The 18543-nt window shown below is 46.5% G+C and overlaps 1 protein-coding gene across 1 annotated transcript in view; it reads left to right on the top strand.

The window, feature by feature from the left end:
* LOC119977131 (dynein heavy chain 10, axonemal-like) overlaps window positions 1-18543 on the top strand; it is a 552876-nt gene that overhangs the window by 75138 nt on the left and 459195 nt on the right. The window contains 1 exon segment of the mRNA XM_038817763.1: window positions 5882-6080. Coding sequence (XP_038673691.1) covers window positions 5882-6080 — 199 coding nt within the window.

Here is an 18543-nt window from a genome sequence, read left to right as displayed (position 1 = left end):
GACTGTCTTGCAGAGACAAAAAGGGGGGTATAGTGGGTGCATAAATTGGAATGATGCCATTCGCATCTCGAAACTTGTTTTTAAATTTTTCACTCAAATGGCTGGGAGTAAAAGTTGGAGTGCTGCCAAATTCCCGTTATCAAGTTTTTCAGGGAACACAATACGTAGAGAGAGAGAGACTGATAGAGACAGCGAAAGTTGAGAGAGCGAAAGAGAGCGAGTCAGGGAGAGACAGAGAAGGGCAGGGGTAGTTAGATAAAGAGAAAGAGCGACAAGAGTTCCAGAGACAGAGAGAGTGAGAGAGAGAGAGAGAGAGAGTTACTTGTTAGGCTAAATCTCAGTTCAATGAGTGAGTCGACACAGTAAGGCTTCAATCAAATAGTTTTTTACTTAGGATTGAAGCCTTACTGTGTCGACTCACTCATTGAACTGAGATTTAGCCTAACAGAACAGACGAAGGCTGTGTAGAATATAAGCAAAGTAGGAAGGAACTTAAGCAAGGAGTCAGGAGGGATAAAAGGGGTCACGAAAAGTCATTGGCAAATAGGGATAAGGAAAATCCCAAGGCTTTCTACACGTACATTAAAAAGCAAGAGGGTAGCCAGGGGAAGGGTTGGCCCACTGAAGGATAGGCAAGGGTATGTATGTGTGGAGCCAGAGGAAATGGGCGAGGTACTAAATGAATACTTTGCATCAGTATTCACCAAAGAGAAGGAATTGGGGCTGGTTTAACACACTGGGCTAAATCGCTAGCTTTGAAAGCAGATCAAGACAGGCCAGCAGCACGGTTCAATTCCCGTACCAGCCTCCCCGAACAGGCGCCGGAATGTGGCGACTAGGGGCTTTTCACAGTAACTTCATTTGAAGCCTACTTATGACAATAAGGGATTTTCATTACATTTCAATTGGTGGATGTTGAGTCTGGGGAAGGGTGTGTAGATAGCCTGGGTCACATTGAGATCCAAAAAGATGAGGTGTTGGGCGTCTTGAAAAATATTAATGTAGATAAATCCCCACGGCCTGATGGGATCTACCCCAGAATACTGAAGGAGGCTAGAGAGGAAATTGCTGAGGCCTTGACGAAAATCTTTGGATCCTCACTGTCTTCAGGTGATGTCCCGAAGGACTGGAGAATATCCAACGTTGTTCCTTTGTTTAAGAAGGGTAGCAAGGATAATCCAGGGAATTACAGGCTGGTGAGCCTTATGTCAGTGGTAGGGAAATTACTGGAGAGAATTCTTCGAGACAGGATCTACTCCCATTTGGAAGCAAATGGACATATTAGTGAGAGGCAGCATGGTTTTGTGAAGGGGAGGTCGTGTCTCATTAACTTTATAGAGTTTTTCGAAGAGGTCACAAAGATGATTGATGCAGGTAGGGCAGTGGATGTTGTCTATATAGACTTCAGTAAGGCCTTTGATAAGGTCCCTCATGGTAGACTGGTACAAAAGGTGAAGTCATACGGGATCAGGGGTGAGCTGGCAAGATGGATACAGAACTGGATAGGTCATATAAGGCAGAGAGTAGCAATGGAAGGGTGCTTTTCTGATTGGAGGGCTGTGACTAGTGGTGTTCTGTAGCAATCAGTGCTGAGACCTTTGTTGTTCGTAGTATATACCGTATATACTCGCGTAACATGCGACTTTTGAGCAACCTTTGAAGCCTAAATTTCGGGGGTCGCATGATACGCGAGGTACAAAAATCGCGGGTGTGAAATGCTGGCCAAGATAAGTCACATAGCATCCAGCTGGCTTTACTAGCGTCGTTCAGACACTTGCCGTTTCCATTCATAAAAACATGAATGGAAACGTCAAGTGGCTGAACATCTTCCCATCAGAATACTACTCTTCAGATTTTGACCACAGCATTCTGATGGGAAGATGTTCAGCCACTTGACGTTTCCATTAATGTTTTTATGAATGGAAACGGAAAGTGGTTGAACGACGCTAGTAAAGCCAGCTGGAAAGCTGTTCGAATCGTGAACAGCTTTCACAGCAGAATCCACTCTGCAGAAACCACATACCATTTGGAAGTTTTAGTTTCCAAAATTAATTTCCAAAAAAGTGACTCGCATGATCCATGAGGTATACCATAAAATCATGTTTTGGGGACGAAAATTTAGGGGTCGCATGATACGCGAGATCGAAGGATACGCGAGTATATACGGTATAAATGATTTGGAGGAAAATGTAACTGGTCTGATCAGTAAGTTTGCAGATGACACAAAGGTTGGTGGAATTGCGGATAGCGATGAAAACTGTCAGAGGATACAGCAGGATTTAGATCGTTTGGAGACTTGGGCGGAGAGATGGCAGATGGAGTTTAATCCAAATAAATGTGAGGTAATACATTTTGGAAGGTCTAATACAGGTAGGGAATATACAGTGAATGGTAGAACCCTCAAGAGTATTGAAAGTCAGAGCGATCTAGGTGTACAGGTCCACAGGTTACTGAAAGGGGCAACACAGGTGGAGAAGGTAGTCAAGAAGGCATACGGCATGCTTGCCTTCATTGGCCAGGGCATTGAGTATAAGAATTGGCAAGTCATGCTGCAGCTGTATAGAACCTTAGTTAGGCCACACTTGGAGTATAGTGTTCAATTCTGGTCTCCACACTACCACAAGGATGTGGAGGCTTTAGAGAGGGTGCAGAAGAGATTTACCAGGATGGTGCCTGGTATGGAGGGCATTAGCTATGAGGTGCGGTTGAATAATCTCGGTTTGTTCTCACTGGAACGACGGAGGTTGAGGGGTGACCTGATAGAAGTCTACAAAATTATGAGTGGCATAGGCAGAATGGATAGTCAGAGGCTTTTACCCAGGGTGGAGGGGTCAATTAATAGGGGGCATAGGTTTAAGGTGCGAGGGGCAAGGTTTAGAGGAGATGTTCGAGGCAAGTTTTTTTACACAGAGGGTAGTGGGTGCCTGGAACTCGCTGCCGGAGGAGGTGGTGAAAACAGGGACAATAGTGACATTTAGGGGGCATCTTGACAAATACATGAATCAGATGGGAATAGAGGGATACGGACCCAGGAAGTGCAGAAGATTTTAGGGCAGCATGGTTGGCGCAGGCTTGGAGGGCCGAAGGGCCTGTTCCTGTGCTGTACTTTTCCTTGTTCTTTGTTTTTAAAAAATATTTAAAGATAAAGCGCATGGGATTACGGGTAATGTCTTATAATGAATAGAACACTGGTTAGCAGACAGGAAGAAAACCGTTGGGAGTAAATGGTTCGTTTTATGATTGGCAGGCATTGACCCGTGGGGTACACGTGGAATTTGTGCTCGGACCCCAATTGTTCACATTATATATTAATGATTTGGACGAGGGAACTAAATGTATTAACTTCAAATTTGCAGACAATGCAAAGTTGGTTGGGAGGGTGAGCTGTGAGGAGGATGCAGAGATGTTTCAGTGGGATTTGGACAGACTGAGTGAGTAACACATGCACGGCAGATACAGTATAATGTGGATAAATGTGAGGTTATCCGCTTCAGTAGCAAAAACAGAAAGGCAGATTATTATTTGAATGGGTATAAATTGGGAGAGGTGGATACTCAGCAAGACCTTAGTGTCCTCGTGCATCAGTCGCTAAAATTAAGTGCGCCAGTAGAGTAGGCAGTAAAGAAGGAAAATGGTATTGTCAAGGGAGTGTCACTTTAAGAAATGTTTTTGTCTTATCACATGGCTTCAGTGATGTCATTGTGTGGGTGGGGCTGGGCTATGGATCTGGGCGAGTTTTGTTTTGAGTTTGGAGCTGGTTTGGGCTCTGTGGGTTTTATTTTCGTTTTGAGTTTGGACTGGGTTTGAACTGCACAGGTTGAAAGAAGTGTCTCTGTATCTTTATTTTAAATGCTGTTTCCAGACTGCTTGGTAACTTAAAAAAGATAATTACTTTCTGGAAGGAATTCAAACCAGCTGTTTGGAGAGGGAAATAGAGAATCAATAACAAATCTTATACCAGTAAGAATGCCGTGTGCTGGGCCACACCTTTGAAAAGGGATTTCTGGTTTTACTTGGATTTTGTTATTGAATTGGAACAGTTAAGGGGGAATTAATTAGGGGTTATACATAGATTACTGTAGCTGTGTGGAGTCTTTATGTTTTGGGTTGATAATAATTCTTACTGTGTGTATTTATACAAATGTTAATTAAATTCGAAGAATAAGCTTGTTTTTTTGATTACAAGCGTCTAAGAACTCTGTTAAATAACACCTGAAAGGCAAGCCCGTGTGCTAATCGGAACTGAAATCAATAAAAGTTGTAGGTCAGGTGAACTCCATGAAATACTTTGGAGTTTTCTAAACCCTGGCCCATAACTGTATGTTGGCCTTCATAGCGAGTGGATTTGAGTATAGGAATAGAGATGTTTTACTGCAATTGGATAGGGCTTTGGTATCCTTATTTGAGGAAGGATGTTCTTGCTATGGAGGAAGTGCAGTGAAGTTTTACCAGGCTGATTGCTGGGATGGCGGGACTGATGTATGAGGAGAGACTAAATTGGTTCGGAGTGTATTCATTCGAGTTTAGAAGAGTGCAGCTCGTAGCACAGTGGTTAGCACGGTTGCTTCACAGCTCCAGGGTCCCAGGTTCAATTCCTGGCTGGGCCACTGTCTGTGCGGAGTCTGCACGTTCTCCCCGTGTCTGCGTGGGTTTCATCCGGGTGCTCCGGTTTCTTCCCACAGTCCAAAGATGTGCAGGTTAGGTGGATTGGCCATGATAAATTGCCCTTAGTGTCCAAGAAGGGCAAGGTGGGGTTACTGGGATAGGGTGGAGGCGTGGGCTTAAGTGGGGTGCTCTTTCCAAGTGCTGGTGCAGACTCGATGGGCCGTATGGCCTCTTTTTGCACTTTAAATTCTCTGAGTCTATGAGTGAGGGGGGATCTCATCGAAACTTACAAAATTCTAACAGGATTGAACAGGGTAGATTCAGAAAGAATGTTCCTGACGGTGGAGGAGTCCAGAACTAGGTGGTTATAGTTTGAGGAAACAAGGGAAACCTTTTAGGACTGAGGTGAGGAGAAATTTCTTCACCCAGAGAGTGGTGAGTCTGTGGAATTCACTCCCACAGAAAGTAGTTGAGGCCAAAACCTTGTGTAATTTCAGGAAGGAATTAGATATAGTGCTTGGGACTAAAGGGATGAAGGAATATAAATAAATAAATAATCTTTATTGTCACAAGTACTGCGCTGTAATGTTCTATGTTCTATTAATTATATGGCTGGGGGGGGGGAGATGGGATCAGGGTGTTGAACTTGATGATCAGCCATGATCATAATGAATGGAGAGCAGGCTTGAAGGGCTGAATGGCCTCCTACTGCTTTTATTTTCTATGTTTCTATGAATGACGAAGTTGGGTGTAATTGTCTGATAAAGCTGTATCATACTGAAATCTGAGCTTTCAATGGGCTTTAGAAATAGAACTATAGAGTACAGAAGCCAAAAATATTTGCTAAACCTGTATGAGGCTGTATAACTCCAACATCACGATAATAATCTTTATTAGTGTCACAAGTAGGCTTACATTAACACTGCAATGAAGTTACTGTGAAAAGCCCCTCGTCGTCACATTCCGGCGCCTGTTCGGGTACACTGAGGGAGAATTCAGAATGTCCAATTCACCTTACAGCACGTCTTTCAGGACTTGTGGGAGGAAACCGGAGCACCCGGAGGAAACCCACACAGACACGGGGAGAACGTGCCGACTCCGCACAGACTGTGACCCAAGCCGGAATCGAACCTGTGACCCTGAGCGGGTGTAACAGTCTCATCCGTCCCTGGAGGATGTAACATTTAAACACATTAAAACCAACAGGGTTAAACTACTCTTCCCTTTCCTTTGTATTCTGCTAAATAACTGCACTAACTCTCTATTTTATCTTAAGGAGCAACTCAGCAATATCAAAACAAAGTGTTTTAGAAGCCAAACGGACTCTCCAAGTGTGGAAAGATGCTTACTTCGATATCCGTTCTAAAATTGAAGCTTCAGGAAGGGATCAGCGCTGGGAGTTTGATAGGAAAAGACTGTTTGAGAATACGGATTACATGATTTCCATCTGTCAAAACATTTATGAGATCTTACAGGTATGGCAATTTGAGGGAAATAATCTGCCTTTTTTCCCCTTTAGTTGAACTTGTTTTGAACTTTTAAGAAATGTCCTTTTTTAAAAAATGAAGATGTATATTAATCATTTTCCTCAGTAGAAGTTTTTAGTAATTACTGGTTAATCACCTGTACATTTGGAGGCAGGACAAAGGCTAGCCTTCAGGTACAATGAGGCTCCAGGGCTGGGAGTAGGAGAATGGGGATGAGAAAAATATCAGCCATGATTGAATAGCTGGGCAGAGTCTTATGGCACTGAGACCAGGTCGCACAGACATGATTCAGCTTTTCCAAGATTATACATTCTGTCCATATTTTTATATATTTTCATCATAAATCTCTGTGATTATCATTTATAATGGAGACTGTCTATAAATATGCATCGCCATTGGTGCTACTATGGTATCTTCTCTGGAAGGAGAATGTAATTATGATATGACAGGTTCACAAAGACAGCTTTCTATCCTAAATGTGAACATTGGAATTTATAATGGCAAAGTTAACAGGGCACCATCCACATACGCAAGACTCTATTCATCAATCTCCTGGGAGGCAGTGGCCTCGAGGTGATGTCACTGGACGACTAATCGAGAGCTGCTGGGTAATTCTCTGGGGATCTGGGTTTAAATCCCAGCATGAATCTGAATTCAATGAATGGTAATGAAACCATTGTGATTGTTGTAAAATCCCTTCTGGTTCATTACTGTCCCTTTATGAAAGGGAATGCCTGCTTTACCTGCTCTACATGTGACTCAGATCCACAGCAATGTGGTTGACTGTTAACTGCCCCCTAATGGGCAATAAATGCTGGTGACACCCACACTCCATAAAATAATATTTAAAAAAAGTCTCCTTCAATGTTCCTCATGTTTTAGAGGAAGTTAGGAAGGCAAATGCAATGTTAACATTCATTTTTTTATTTAAATGTTTTTTATTGAGTTTTCATATTTTATATACAACATATTACAAATTATTAGAGAAAAAAAACACACGCAAAAATTAACATGTATATTTACAGGTAAGCATCTTCATAATAACAATTGTGGCCGCCCCCTTTAGCCGGCATACATATTTTACAACCCCCAATATGGCCGAGGCACATGTTTATAGGCATTTATTTATAGTTTGGTTTTGGGCCTTAGCTAGCCATCAAACCCCCATAATGAACCCCCCCCCCCGGCTACCTTCCCCCGATTCCCGCCCATTTTCCCCCGATTCTTGGCCACCCGACTATTCTTCCTCTTGTTCGTTGGCCACAAACAGGTCCCGGAACAATTGCATGAATGGCTCCCACGTTCTGTGGAAGCCGTCGTCCGACCCTCGGATGGCGAATTTGATTTTCTCCATTTGGAGAGATTCCGAGAGGTCGGACAGCCAGTCTGCAGCTCTGGGCAGTGCTGCTGACCGCCAGCCAAACAGGATTCTACGGCGGGCGATCAGGGAGGCAAAGGCAAGGGCGTCCGCCCTCCTCCCCAGGAATAGATCTGGCTGGTCTGAAACCCCGAAGACCGCCACTATCGGGCATGGCTCCACCCTCACCCCCACCACTTTGGACATAGCCTCGAAGAAGGCTGTCCAGTACTCCACAAGTCTGGGGCAAGACCAGAACATGTGGGCGTGGTTGGCTGGGCCTCTTTGGCACCGTTCACATCTGTCCTCCACCTCCGGGAAGAACCTGCTCATACGGTTTCTCGTTAAGTGGGCTCTATGTACCACTTTTAGTTGCATCAGGCTGAGCCTTGCGCGCGTGGAGGTGGAGTTGACCCTATGCAGTGCTTCACTCCAGAGTCCCCACCCTATCTCCATCCCCAGGTCGTCCTCCCATTTCATTCTTGTTGCGTCCAGTACGGTGTCGTCCCTTTCTACCAGTCGGTCATACATGTCACTACAGTTCCCTTTCTCTAGGATACTTGCGTCTAGTAGATCTTCCAGCAGTGTCTGTCGTGGCGGTTGTGGGTACGTCCTTGTCTCCTTTCGTAGGAAGTTTTTGAGCTGCAGGTACCGTAGCTCGTTCCCCCCAGCTAGTCGAAATTTCTCTGTCACTTCGTCCAGTGTTGCGATCCTGTCGTCCGTGTATAGGTCCCTGACTGTCAGTGTCCCCCCGTCCTGTCTCCACCTTTTGAAGGTGGCGTCAGTCAGTGCTGGTGTGAACCTATGGTTGTTGCAGATGGGAGCCTTGTCCGACATTTTGGTCAGGCCAAATTGCTGCCACGGTTGGTTCCAGGATTGGAGGGTGGCTGTCACCACTGGGCTGTTGGAGTGTTTTTTGGGTGGGGATGGGAGTGCTGCCATGGCGAGGGCCCGGAGGGAGGTCCCCATGCAGGGCCTCCTCCGCACGCACCCAATCGGCTTCTGGCTCCTGGATCCATCCCCTTACTCGCTCAGCTGTTGCCGCCCAGTGGTAGAATTGTAGATTCGTGAGGGCTAGCCCCCCCCTGGATTTTGTTTTTTGTAGGACCTTTTTGGGATCCTAGCATTTTTACCCCTCCCCATGCGAACGCCATGATGAGTTTGTCCAGCACTTTGAAAAAGGCCTTGGGGATGTAGATCGGAATGGATCTAAACAGGAAGAGGAACTTGGGCAGTACGTTCATTTTGATCGTCTGGACTCTCCCCGCGAGGGAGAGCGGGAGTGTGTTCCATCTTTGCAGGTTCTTTTTTACTTCCTCCGTCAGGCTGGTGAGGTTCCATTTGTGGATCCCTTTTCAGTCATGGGCTATTTGGATCCCCAGGTAGCGTAATTTGTGTCGGGCTTGTTTGAACGGCAGCCCCTTTAGTGCTGCCCCCCCCCCCCCCTTGCGGGTGTACTGGGAAGATCTCGCTTTTGCTCATGTTGAGTTTGTAGCCCGAGAAGGCTCCAAACTCTTTCAGGAGCGCGATGATTCCGTCCATGCTGCTTTGTGGGTCCGAGATATAGAGGAGCAGATCATCTGCATAGACTGAGACTCTGTGCTCTCTGCCTCCCCTTCGGATCCCCCTCCAATTTTTTGCTGCCCTGAGCGCGATTGCTAGCGGTTCGATTGCTAGTGCGAACAGCAGCGGGGACAGTGGGCATCCTTGTCTGGTGCCCCTGTGCAGCTGGAAGCATTGGGAGTTGGTATTGTTGGTCCGTACACTTGCCATGGGAGCGTTGTATAGGAGCTTTACCCAAGCGGTGAACCCTGTTCCAAGCCCGAACCGCTCCAGTACCTCTATGAGGTATTTCCATTCGACTCAATGGTAACATACATGTCGAGATGGCTAGAATACAAGACCAGGGATGTACTTCTGAGGCTGTATAAGGTTCTGGTCAGACCCCATTTGGAGTATTTCATAGAATTTCATAGAATTTACAGTGCAGAAGGAGGCCACTCGGCCCATCGTGTCTGCACCGGCGCTTGGAAAGAGCACCCTACCCAAGGTCCACATCTCCACCCCATCCCCATAACCCAGTAACCCCGTCTAACACTAAGGGCAATTTGGACCCTAAGGGTAAATTAGCATGGCCAATCCACCTAACCCGCACATCTTTGGACTGTGGGAGGAAACCGGAGCACCCGGAGGAAACACACGCACACACGAGGAGAACGTGCAGACTCCACACAGACAGTGACCCAAGCCAGGATTCGAACCTGGGACCCTGGAGCTGTGAAGCATTTGTGCTAACCACCATGCTACCGTATTGTGAGCAGTTTTGGGCCCCGTATCGAAGGAAGGATGTGCTGGCCTTGGAAAGGGTCCAGAGGAGGTTCACAAGAATGTCCCTGGAATGAAGAGCTTGTCATATGAGGAACGGTTGAGGACTCTGGGTCTGAACTCATTGGAGTTTAGAAGGATGAGGGGGGATCTTATTGAAACTTACAGGATACTGCGTGGCCGACAAAGAGTGAATATGGAGAGGGCATTTCCACTGGTAAGAGTTAATAGCCTCAGATTGAAGGGACAATCCTTTAAAACAGAAATGAGGAGGAGCTTGCAGTAAATTCCAGCCTCACAGACCCCGTAATCCCGACATACGTGAACTAACCAATAATTTGTGTTTTCTAAAGGTCTTTAACCCTTGACTGCTCCAATGAGTTATTGCAGACACCAGATTTATAAGTAAAACACTAACGAACTGTTTATTAATACAAAGGAGAAAGGTGAACATAGAAGGAAATAACAGGATAACTAACTACCAGAGTACCTAATCCCAAGATCCCGTCCCAGCCTCTGCCCAGATACACACAAGACAAACACCGGGTAAGGGTCGGCGAGGAGTAAAATAAAGCAGGGATTAAAGGAGTAGATCTGAGATGAGCCTTCACTTTGTGGTCACAGTCTCTGGGAAATAGATTGACTCAAGAGGTACAGGTTGGCGCAATTCCATCCTTAAACCACTAGATAGAGCTTGGTCCAGGATACTCAGGTCAGTGCAGTTCTCATGCAGGCCACCAGGTGGTGCTGTACACAGGATGCTCACTTGGTGCACTTCTGTCTTTCTACCACCAGATGGAGCTTTCGCCTCGCTGTGAGAACAATACAGCTCTGGTCCTGGAATTTAGCTGCTTTTAGTTGCCTGATTCCTGTACAAGAATCAGGTGGCTCCCACCTTAAGCTTCAATTCTTCAGCTCTTCCCAGCTCCTGACACACACAGTTCGAAGGTTACTGATCTTTGGGAAAACTTGTACTTTCACCCTCAAGATCTCTTTCCCAGATCTGTTGGTGTCTGTGCTCCTTTAACACAGGAAAGTCTTCACAGATTTGGCTACAATGCTTCTTAAAATCATCCAGCACAGAGAGAGGGAGAAGGAGAGAGAGAGACTTCTGGTTCCTTAGTTCGTTGGTTGCTTAACCGAACTGAACAAAAAGGTAGGCACTCACCAGGAGACCTACCTTCTTCCCTGAAAGTTACTGACTGGCTTCACGAACCACAGGCTACAATAGGAGAAGGTTGAAAATCCTATGTACACTGATTGGCTACTTGCCAAGTCTATCAAACAACATCACAGATTCTGCCACAGAACCAAAAAGGGATGTATATCAAAACAGGCAGCAGGACGGGCATTAAAAGAGAACACAGGACAGACAGACATATCCGAACAAGCGCAAGAATGCTGAGTTGAATTGGCAAACGACAAGAAGGTGGGCTTCATGCTTATGGACTGAGTTAAGGTGTTCTGCAAAGTGGTCACCCCAGTCTGCATTTAATCTCTCCAATGTAGAGGAGAGCACATTGGGAGCAGACAGTACAGTAGACCAAATTGAAGGCGGTATAAGGAAAAATGTTGCTTAACCTAAAAGGAGCTTTGAATGGTGAGGAGGGTGAGGTGAAGGGGCAGATATTACACCTTCTGTGATTAATTGGAAGGTGCTAAGGGAAGGGATGAAGAACTGGGCATGATGGAGGAGTGCGTCAGGGTGTCACAGAGGGAGCGGTGTGATTCACTTAACTCCAGCATCTCCCCACTCATTACTCTTTTCATTCCAACAAAGCTGTCTAGGTCTTCCGAATCCTAAATTTCCCAAGCTCTAAAACTGCAAGCCTCCTCTACCTCCCCACCTCTTTTAATATTGTGCTTTTGTAGCAGGGTTTCCTTTACTCCACAACAGGATGGTATAGGGGGTCACAGATAATTGTGGGTGTCTCTCTCCTGCAAGTGTTGAAACCACAACCCGGAAGTGTCGCACTGGGACAGCTTCACACGAGAGAGGGAACACGTCTCACTGTTTATACCTAACCAGTGAGGTGGTCCTTATGCCTCACCAGTTACCCTGACTGCCACCTACGCCTGTGTGTCTCTCTCCTGTTATGGTGAACTGTCACCCGGAAACGCCCCACTAGTGCAACTTCACAAGAGAGAGAGAGAGAAAGAGACACCACTGTTTATTCCTGACCAGTAGCCTCTCTTGAGTGAGCGTGTTCGAAGCGCTCGGATTCTCTTTGGGTCCTCGACTATGGGATCATGTCCCAGCAATTGTGACTCAACCAGAGCGGACAGTGAAATGAAATGAAAATCGCTTATTGTCACGAGTAGGCTTCAATTAAGTTACTGTGAAAAGCCCATAGTCGCCACATTCCAGCGCCTGTCCGGGGAGGCTGGTACGGGAATCGAACCGTGCTGCTGGCCTGCTTGGTCTGCTTTAAAAGCCAGAGATTTAGCCCAGTGAAAGAAAGGCGAGACTACAACAATTAAATAATTTATTCAAGAAAATTAGGCCTTCCACAACTCAAACTATCACACACAAACACTGGTTATAAAAATACTATACCATATAAATGAGAGACTAAATGGCATAACAAAAGTTCTAGCTTTTATACGAATTTACTTCAATGCCCACAAGCATAAACATATATATATTCACTCACCCACTCCAAATCCTCAACACTCTAAACTAATTGGGAGCTTCTGTGGGCTGAGAGACTATACTCTCCGTCCCCAGGGAGAAAAGTCCACCTGATACAGATGTTTTTGACTCTTCCTCAAAACTGGCTGGTCCGTGTGGTTGCTGGGCTGCTGTTCCTACGGGCTCTGTCTGCTTGCTCTGCTCCTTCGGTCTCTGTCTGCTTGCTCTGCTCCTACGGTCTCTGTCTGCTTGCTCTTCTCCTTCAGTCTCTGTCTGCTTGCTCTGCTCCTTCGGTCTCTGTCTGCTTGCTCTGCTCCTTCGGTCTCTGTCTGCTTGCTCTGCTCCTACGGTCTCTGTCTGCTTGCTCTGCTCCTTCGGTCTCTGTCTGCTTGCTCTGCTCCTTCGGTCTCTGTCTGCTTGCTCTGCTCCTTCGGTCTCTGTCTGCTTGCTCTGCTCCTTCGGTCGCTGTCTGCTTGCTCTGCTCCTTCGGTCTCTGTCTGCTTGCTCTGCTCCTTCGGTCTCTGTCTGCTTGCTCTGCTCCTTCGGTCTCTGTCTGCTTGCTCTGCTCCTTCGGTCTCTGTCTGCTTGCTCTGCTCCTTTGGTCTCTGTCTGCTTGCTCTGCTCCTTTGGTCTCTGTCTGCTTGCTCTGCTCCTTCGGTCTCTGTCTGCTTGCTCTGCTCCTTCGGTCTCTGTCTGCTTGCTCTGCTCCTTCGGTCTCTGTCTGCTTGCTCTGCTCCTTCGGTCTCTGTCTGCTTGCTCTGCTCCTTCGGTTTCTGTCTGCTTGCTCTGCTCCTTCGGTCTCTGTCTGCTTGCTCTGCTCCTTCGGTCTCTGTCTGCTTGCTCTGCTCCTTCGGTCTCTGTCTGCTTGCTCTGCTCCTTCGGTCTCTGTCTGCTTACTCTGCTCCTACGGTCTCTGTCTGCTTGCTCTGCTCCTTCGGTCTCTGTCTGCTTGCTCTGCTCCTTCGGTCTCTGTCTGCTTGCTCTGCTCCTACGGTCTCTGTCTGCTTGCTCTGCTCCTACGGTCTCTGTCTGCTTGCTCTGCTCCTTCGGTCTCTGTCTGCTTGCTCTGCTCCTTCGGTCTCTGTCTGCTAGCTCTGCTCCTTCGGTCTCTGTCTGCTAGCTCTGCTCCTTCGGTCTCTGTCTGCTCGCTCTGCTCCTTCGGTCTCTGTCTGCTCGCTCTGCTCCTTCGGTCTCTGTCTGCTCGCTCTGCTCCTTTGGTCTCTGTCTGCTTGCTCTGCTCCTTCGGTCTCTGTCTGCTTGCTCTGCTCCTTCGGTCTCTGTCTGCTTGCTCTGCTCCTTCGGTCTCTGTCTGCTTGCTCTGCTCCTACGGTCTCTGTCTGCTTGCTCTGCTCCTTCGGTCTCTGTCTGTTTGCTCTGCTCCTACGGTCTCTGTCTGCTTGCTCTGCTCCTACGGTCTCTGTCTGCTTGCTCTGCTCCTACGGTCTCTGTCTGCTTGCTCTGCTCCTTCGGTCTCTGTCTGCTTGCTCTGCTCCTTCGGTCTCTGTCTGCTTGCTCTGCTCCTTCGGTCTCTGTCTGCTTGCTCTGCTCCTACGGTCTCTGTCTGCTTGCTCTGCTCCTTCGGTCTCTGGCTCTCGTCTCTCCTGGTCTGTCTCCTTTGGTCTCTCGCTCTCCACAACCCCTCTCCTGCGTCTGCTGCTGCCTTTTTATCTACTGGCCGAGCCAGGACTGTCTTCACCCATGTCCGGTTGTTGTTTCCTGCTGCCACCAACAGGCAGCTTTCAGGCGTTTCACCTCTTAATCTCCGTTAGGAGTCTCCCAGCTCCTCCTGCAGCAGTTTGATTTCCTTCTCTGGTTGTTGCAGCCGTTTGCTAGAGATTTTTAGCTCTTCCAGGTTTCTTTGGTGTTAGTCAAATTAACTTTTGAATGTACCTTGCAGATTAATCAGTAAGGCATACAAGATGCTCAGTATATAGTGTAAAATTCCTTTGTTGCAAATACATTTTGACATCTTGCTTTAACTTGAAATAAATTAGCACAAGGCTCCTTCTTTCAACTGCTGGGGATGTTCTAGTGCATGACTTAGTAGCCATTACGATGTGGGAGTGGTGTTTAGAGCACAGGATATTCCTGACTTATTTGGGGGAGGGTTTATCGTTTACAGCAGTTTATTTCTGGCTGTTCAGGTTTCTCTGCAAGCTCTGGTTTTATGAGTTTGCTGCAACTTACACTTTGGGACATTACATCGTGCTGCAGAAATGCAAGTTGTTCTTACAAAGAGCCAGCACAGGCAGAACAATGGGCCAAATGGTCTCCATCTGTAGATTTTTATGATAACCTCGGCTAATTTTTCAGTGCTGCTTTAATCGTATGTCGCCACCTGGTAACAACGAAAAATGTCTTGCCTCATTTGTAAACTTGGGATCGTCAATCTACGGTGTTCTACTGCCACCCTCTCAGATCTCATCTGGCATGCTGAACTGACTTCATACACCAAATAGAAGTGTTACAACAATTTATTCCAGTGGATAAACAACTGCTGCCATTTATAGTTTCCATGACTTTGACAAATTTTCAACAGAGCTTTCAAGATGAGTTAGAACCATAGAACTGTAGAATTAATACAGTGCAGACGGAGGCCATTCGGCCCATCGAGTCTGCATCAACCCTCTGAAAGAGCACCTTATCTAGGCCCAGTCCTGCACCCTATCCCGTAACCTTACTGAACCTGCTCGTCTTTGGACACAAAGGGCAATTGATCATGACTAATCCACCTAACCAGCACATCTTTGGACTGTGGGAGGAAACCGGAGCACCTGGAGGAAACCCACGCACACACGGGGAGGACTTGCAGACTCTGCACAGACAGTGACCCAAGGTTGGAATTGAACACGAATCCCTGATGTTATGAGGCAACAGTGCTAACCATTGTAGCACCGTACCGCCTTAGTGCTTTAAAGGCTGAAGATTCCTGAGGTGTGTTAATGGCGTAGAACAGCTTCCATGGAAAGCAGGAAGAAATAGACTTGGTTCAAATGGGCGTCAAGGTGGTTGGCAGGGATCCAGTTAGAGGCCAGCGAACAGCTGTGAAGGTGTGCTGAAACCACTGTGTTGTATTGTGCTGCCACAGTATTACGTGTTGTACAGTATTGCCACTATATTACATGTTGTACGGTTTTGGCTCTGCCTGTGGCTCCTCCCCCTTGTGCCTGGGTATATAAGCATCCGACCTCTCACACTGCCTCATTCTGGGGCACACTGCCAGCTCCGTTGTAAGTCAATTAAAGCCATAGTTAATTCACTCTGCGTTCTCCGTCTTAATTGATGGCATATCAGAAGGTGCCAGGAATAGACAGTGTCATAATATACACCAGTATATCATGGTGCAAACACACACACTGATGGACATACAGTAGGACCAATCAACATGCACAACACCGCAGCCAATCACCAGTTAGAGCACACTCACTATAAAGACAGAGGGCATCAGTTTTCCCACTCATTCGGGATGCAGCCTTTCAGAAGTACAGAGCTTACAGCTTACAGCACAGATCCTCACCATGTGCTGAGTGAACAGACTGGTTAGGATAGGCATAGGTCTTTAGTTTAATCTAACATAGTGTTAACCCACAGTGAAAGTATGTTCAATAGTTTCTAGTTTAATAAAATCATGTTGTACTATTTTAAGTGTTGGTAGCCTGTATGTGTTCCACAGATCCAGAGCACCCAACACATCAGACAGGTGAGGGGAAACTTGGGACAGCAACAGTAAAACAGATTACATTTTTAGTGGCCACAGAGGAGTCCACAAAGATAATCATAAATAAACTTGTTTTCATTAATGAACAACTATTGACACACTTGCTTCAGGCCCCAGGCTCCCATTTGGGCCCAGCTTTTATTGCCAGAGTCCATTTCTCTGCTGATGGGCCCCCGCCCCTCAGTGGGGAGTCTCGTATTTTACCAGGCTTACGGGGAGACTAATTGGTCCGTCACCGTAGGTCTCGTGTGGGTTCTAACAAATTGATAACCATCAATTCAGTCGAGTCGGTTGTTATCGAAGAATCGTGGTTTTAATCAAATAGAAATGTGCCAACCAGTAGCACCTCCCGCACTGAGAGCCTGTCCCAGATCGGCTGGTTATATACCTCCTCAGAGGGGCGGAGCCAACAGCAGCATCAACACAACAACAGCAATAACTAGCAATAGAACAACAGTAACAGTGAGTATATACAATAATAGTGACAACGATAATAACGTCAATAGATCAACAGTGAATATATACAATAGCCATACGTGGCTCACCACACAAATTTACATATAAAAAGTTTAAATTAGTGTAAAAAATAAGCATAGGGGTTGTGAAAATCAAACCTGTTTGCCATTTAATAAGGTCAAGACTGATCCTCAATCTTAACTTCATTGCCTTGACGTATTCCCAGATCACTGATTTTCTTAGTGCCCTAATATTCATATTCCAGGAATTATAATGGGAAGAAGTTAACACAAAAAGCGGGACTTAAATGTTGCAAGAATTCAAGTTGAACAGATGTGATATGTGTGCAGGTTTATTATAGATTCAAGAAGGTAAACAGGCTTACATTCAGGTTAATGATCTTGGGCGGGATTTGTGTGTTCAGTAGTGGGGGGAGGGAAAGGCGCCAGTGGCTGGCAGCGAGGTCTTCTGGCCCCGTTGTTGTCAACAGGGTTTCCCGTTGAACGCATTCCCAGCCACCGCAAAGCCCGCGGTGGGGGTGTGCCATCACTGGGAATGTAAGATCCTGCCATGGTGAATAGCCGGAAAACATTCTGCTTGTAATGCACAGGCTTTGTCTATTTATTAAACTAAGCCGCACATCCTAATGTTCCAACACCTGTGCAGTAAGGAATATACTGTGGGTCCACCCCCCAATTTCCAGCGCTGCCTCTTGTCTGCCCTTTTACTTCTGAAATGTTTAATGGTAATTCTCATTGACTAATTCATAAATGAATATTTTGATTGGTTGTCATGATTAAATGTATTTTCCTGTTAATCATTGTAATCATCAGAGCAACACAAATTAAACCAAGAAACTCTGATCGTGTTTTTGGGATCTGATCGTGTTTTTGGGATCCTTAAGGGGGAGGGGGAGCAGCCCCAAGTCGTGGTCCACGTAGGTACCAACGACATAGGTAGGAAGAGAGATGGGGATTTGAGACAGAAATTCAGGGAGCTAGGGTGGAAGCTGAGAGCTAGAACAAACAGAGTTGTTATCTCTGGGTTGTTACCCGTGCCACGTGCTAGTGAAGTGAGAAATAAGGAGAGAGAGGAGTTGAACACAGTGGCTACAGGGATGGTGCAGGAGGGAGGGTTTTGGTTTCCTGGATAATTAGGGCTCATTCTGGGGTAGGTGGGACCTCTACAAACAGGATGGTCTTCACCTGAACCAGAGGGGTACCAATATCCTGGGGGGGAGATTTGCTAGTGCTCTTCGGGGGGGTTTAAACTAATTCAGCAGGGGGATGGGAACCTAAATTGTAGTCCCAGTGTACAGGATGTTGAGAGTACTGATAGTCAGGGATAGGGTTAAAAGTTCGAAAGAGGGCACCGGCAAGCAGGACGCTGGTTTGAAGTGTGTCTACTTCAACGCCAGGAGCATCCGGAATAAGGTGGGTGAGCTTGCAGCATGGGTTGGTACCTGGGATCTCGATGTTGTGGCGATTTTGGAGACATGGATAGAGCAGGGACAGGAATGGTTGTTGCAGGTTCCAGGATTTAGATGTTTCTGTAAGAACAGAGAAGATGGTAAAAGAGGGGGGGGGTGTGGCATTGTTAATCAAGGAAAGTATTACGGCGGTAGTAAGGACGCTTGAGGACTCGTCTACTGAGGTAGTATGTGCCGAGGTTAGGAACAGTAAAGGAGAGGTCACCCTGTTGGGAGTTGTCTATAGACCTCCGAATAGTTCCAGAGATGTAGAGGAAAGGATTGCAAAGATGATTCTCGACAGGAGCGAGAGTAACAGGGTAGTTGTTATGGGGGACTTTAACTTTCCAAATATTGACTGGAAATACTATAGTTCGAGTACTATAGATGGGTCAGTTTTAGTGCAGTGTGTGCAGGAGGGTTTTCTGACACAGTATGTAGACAGGCCAACAAGGGGCGAGGCCACATTGGATTTGGTACTGGGTAATGAACCCG

Source organism: Scyliorhinus canicula, chromosome 1, assembly GCF_902713615.1.
Source record: "Scyliorhinus canicula chromosome 1, sScyCan1.1, whole genome shotgun sequence".
Classification (NCBI taxonomy): Eukaryota; Metazoa; Chordata; class Chondrichthyes; order Carcharhiniformes; family Scyliorhinidae; genus Scyliorhinus; species Scyliorhinus canicula.
This window is presented reverse-complemented; position numbering and strand designations above follow the sequence as displayed.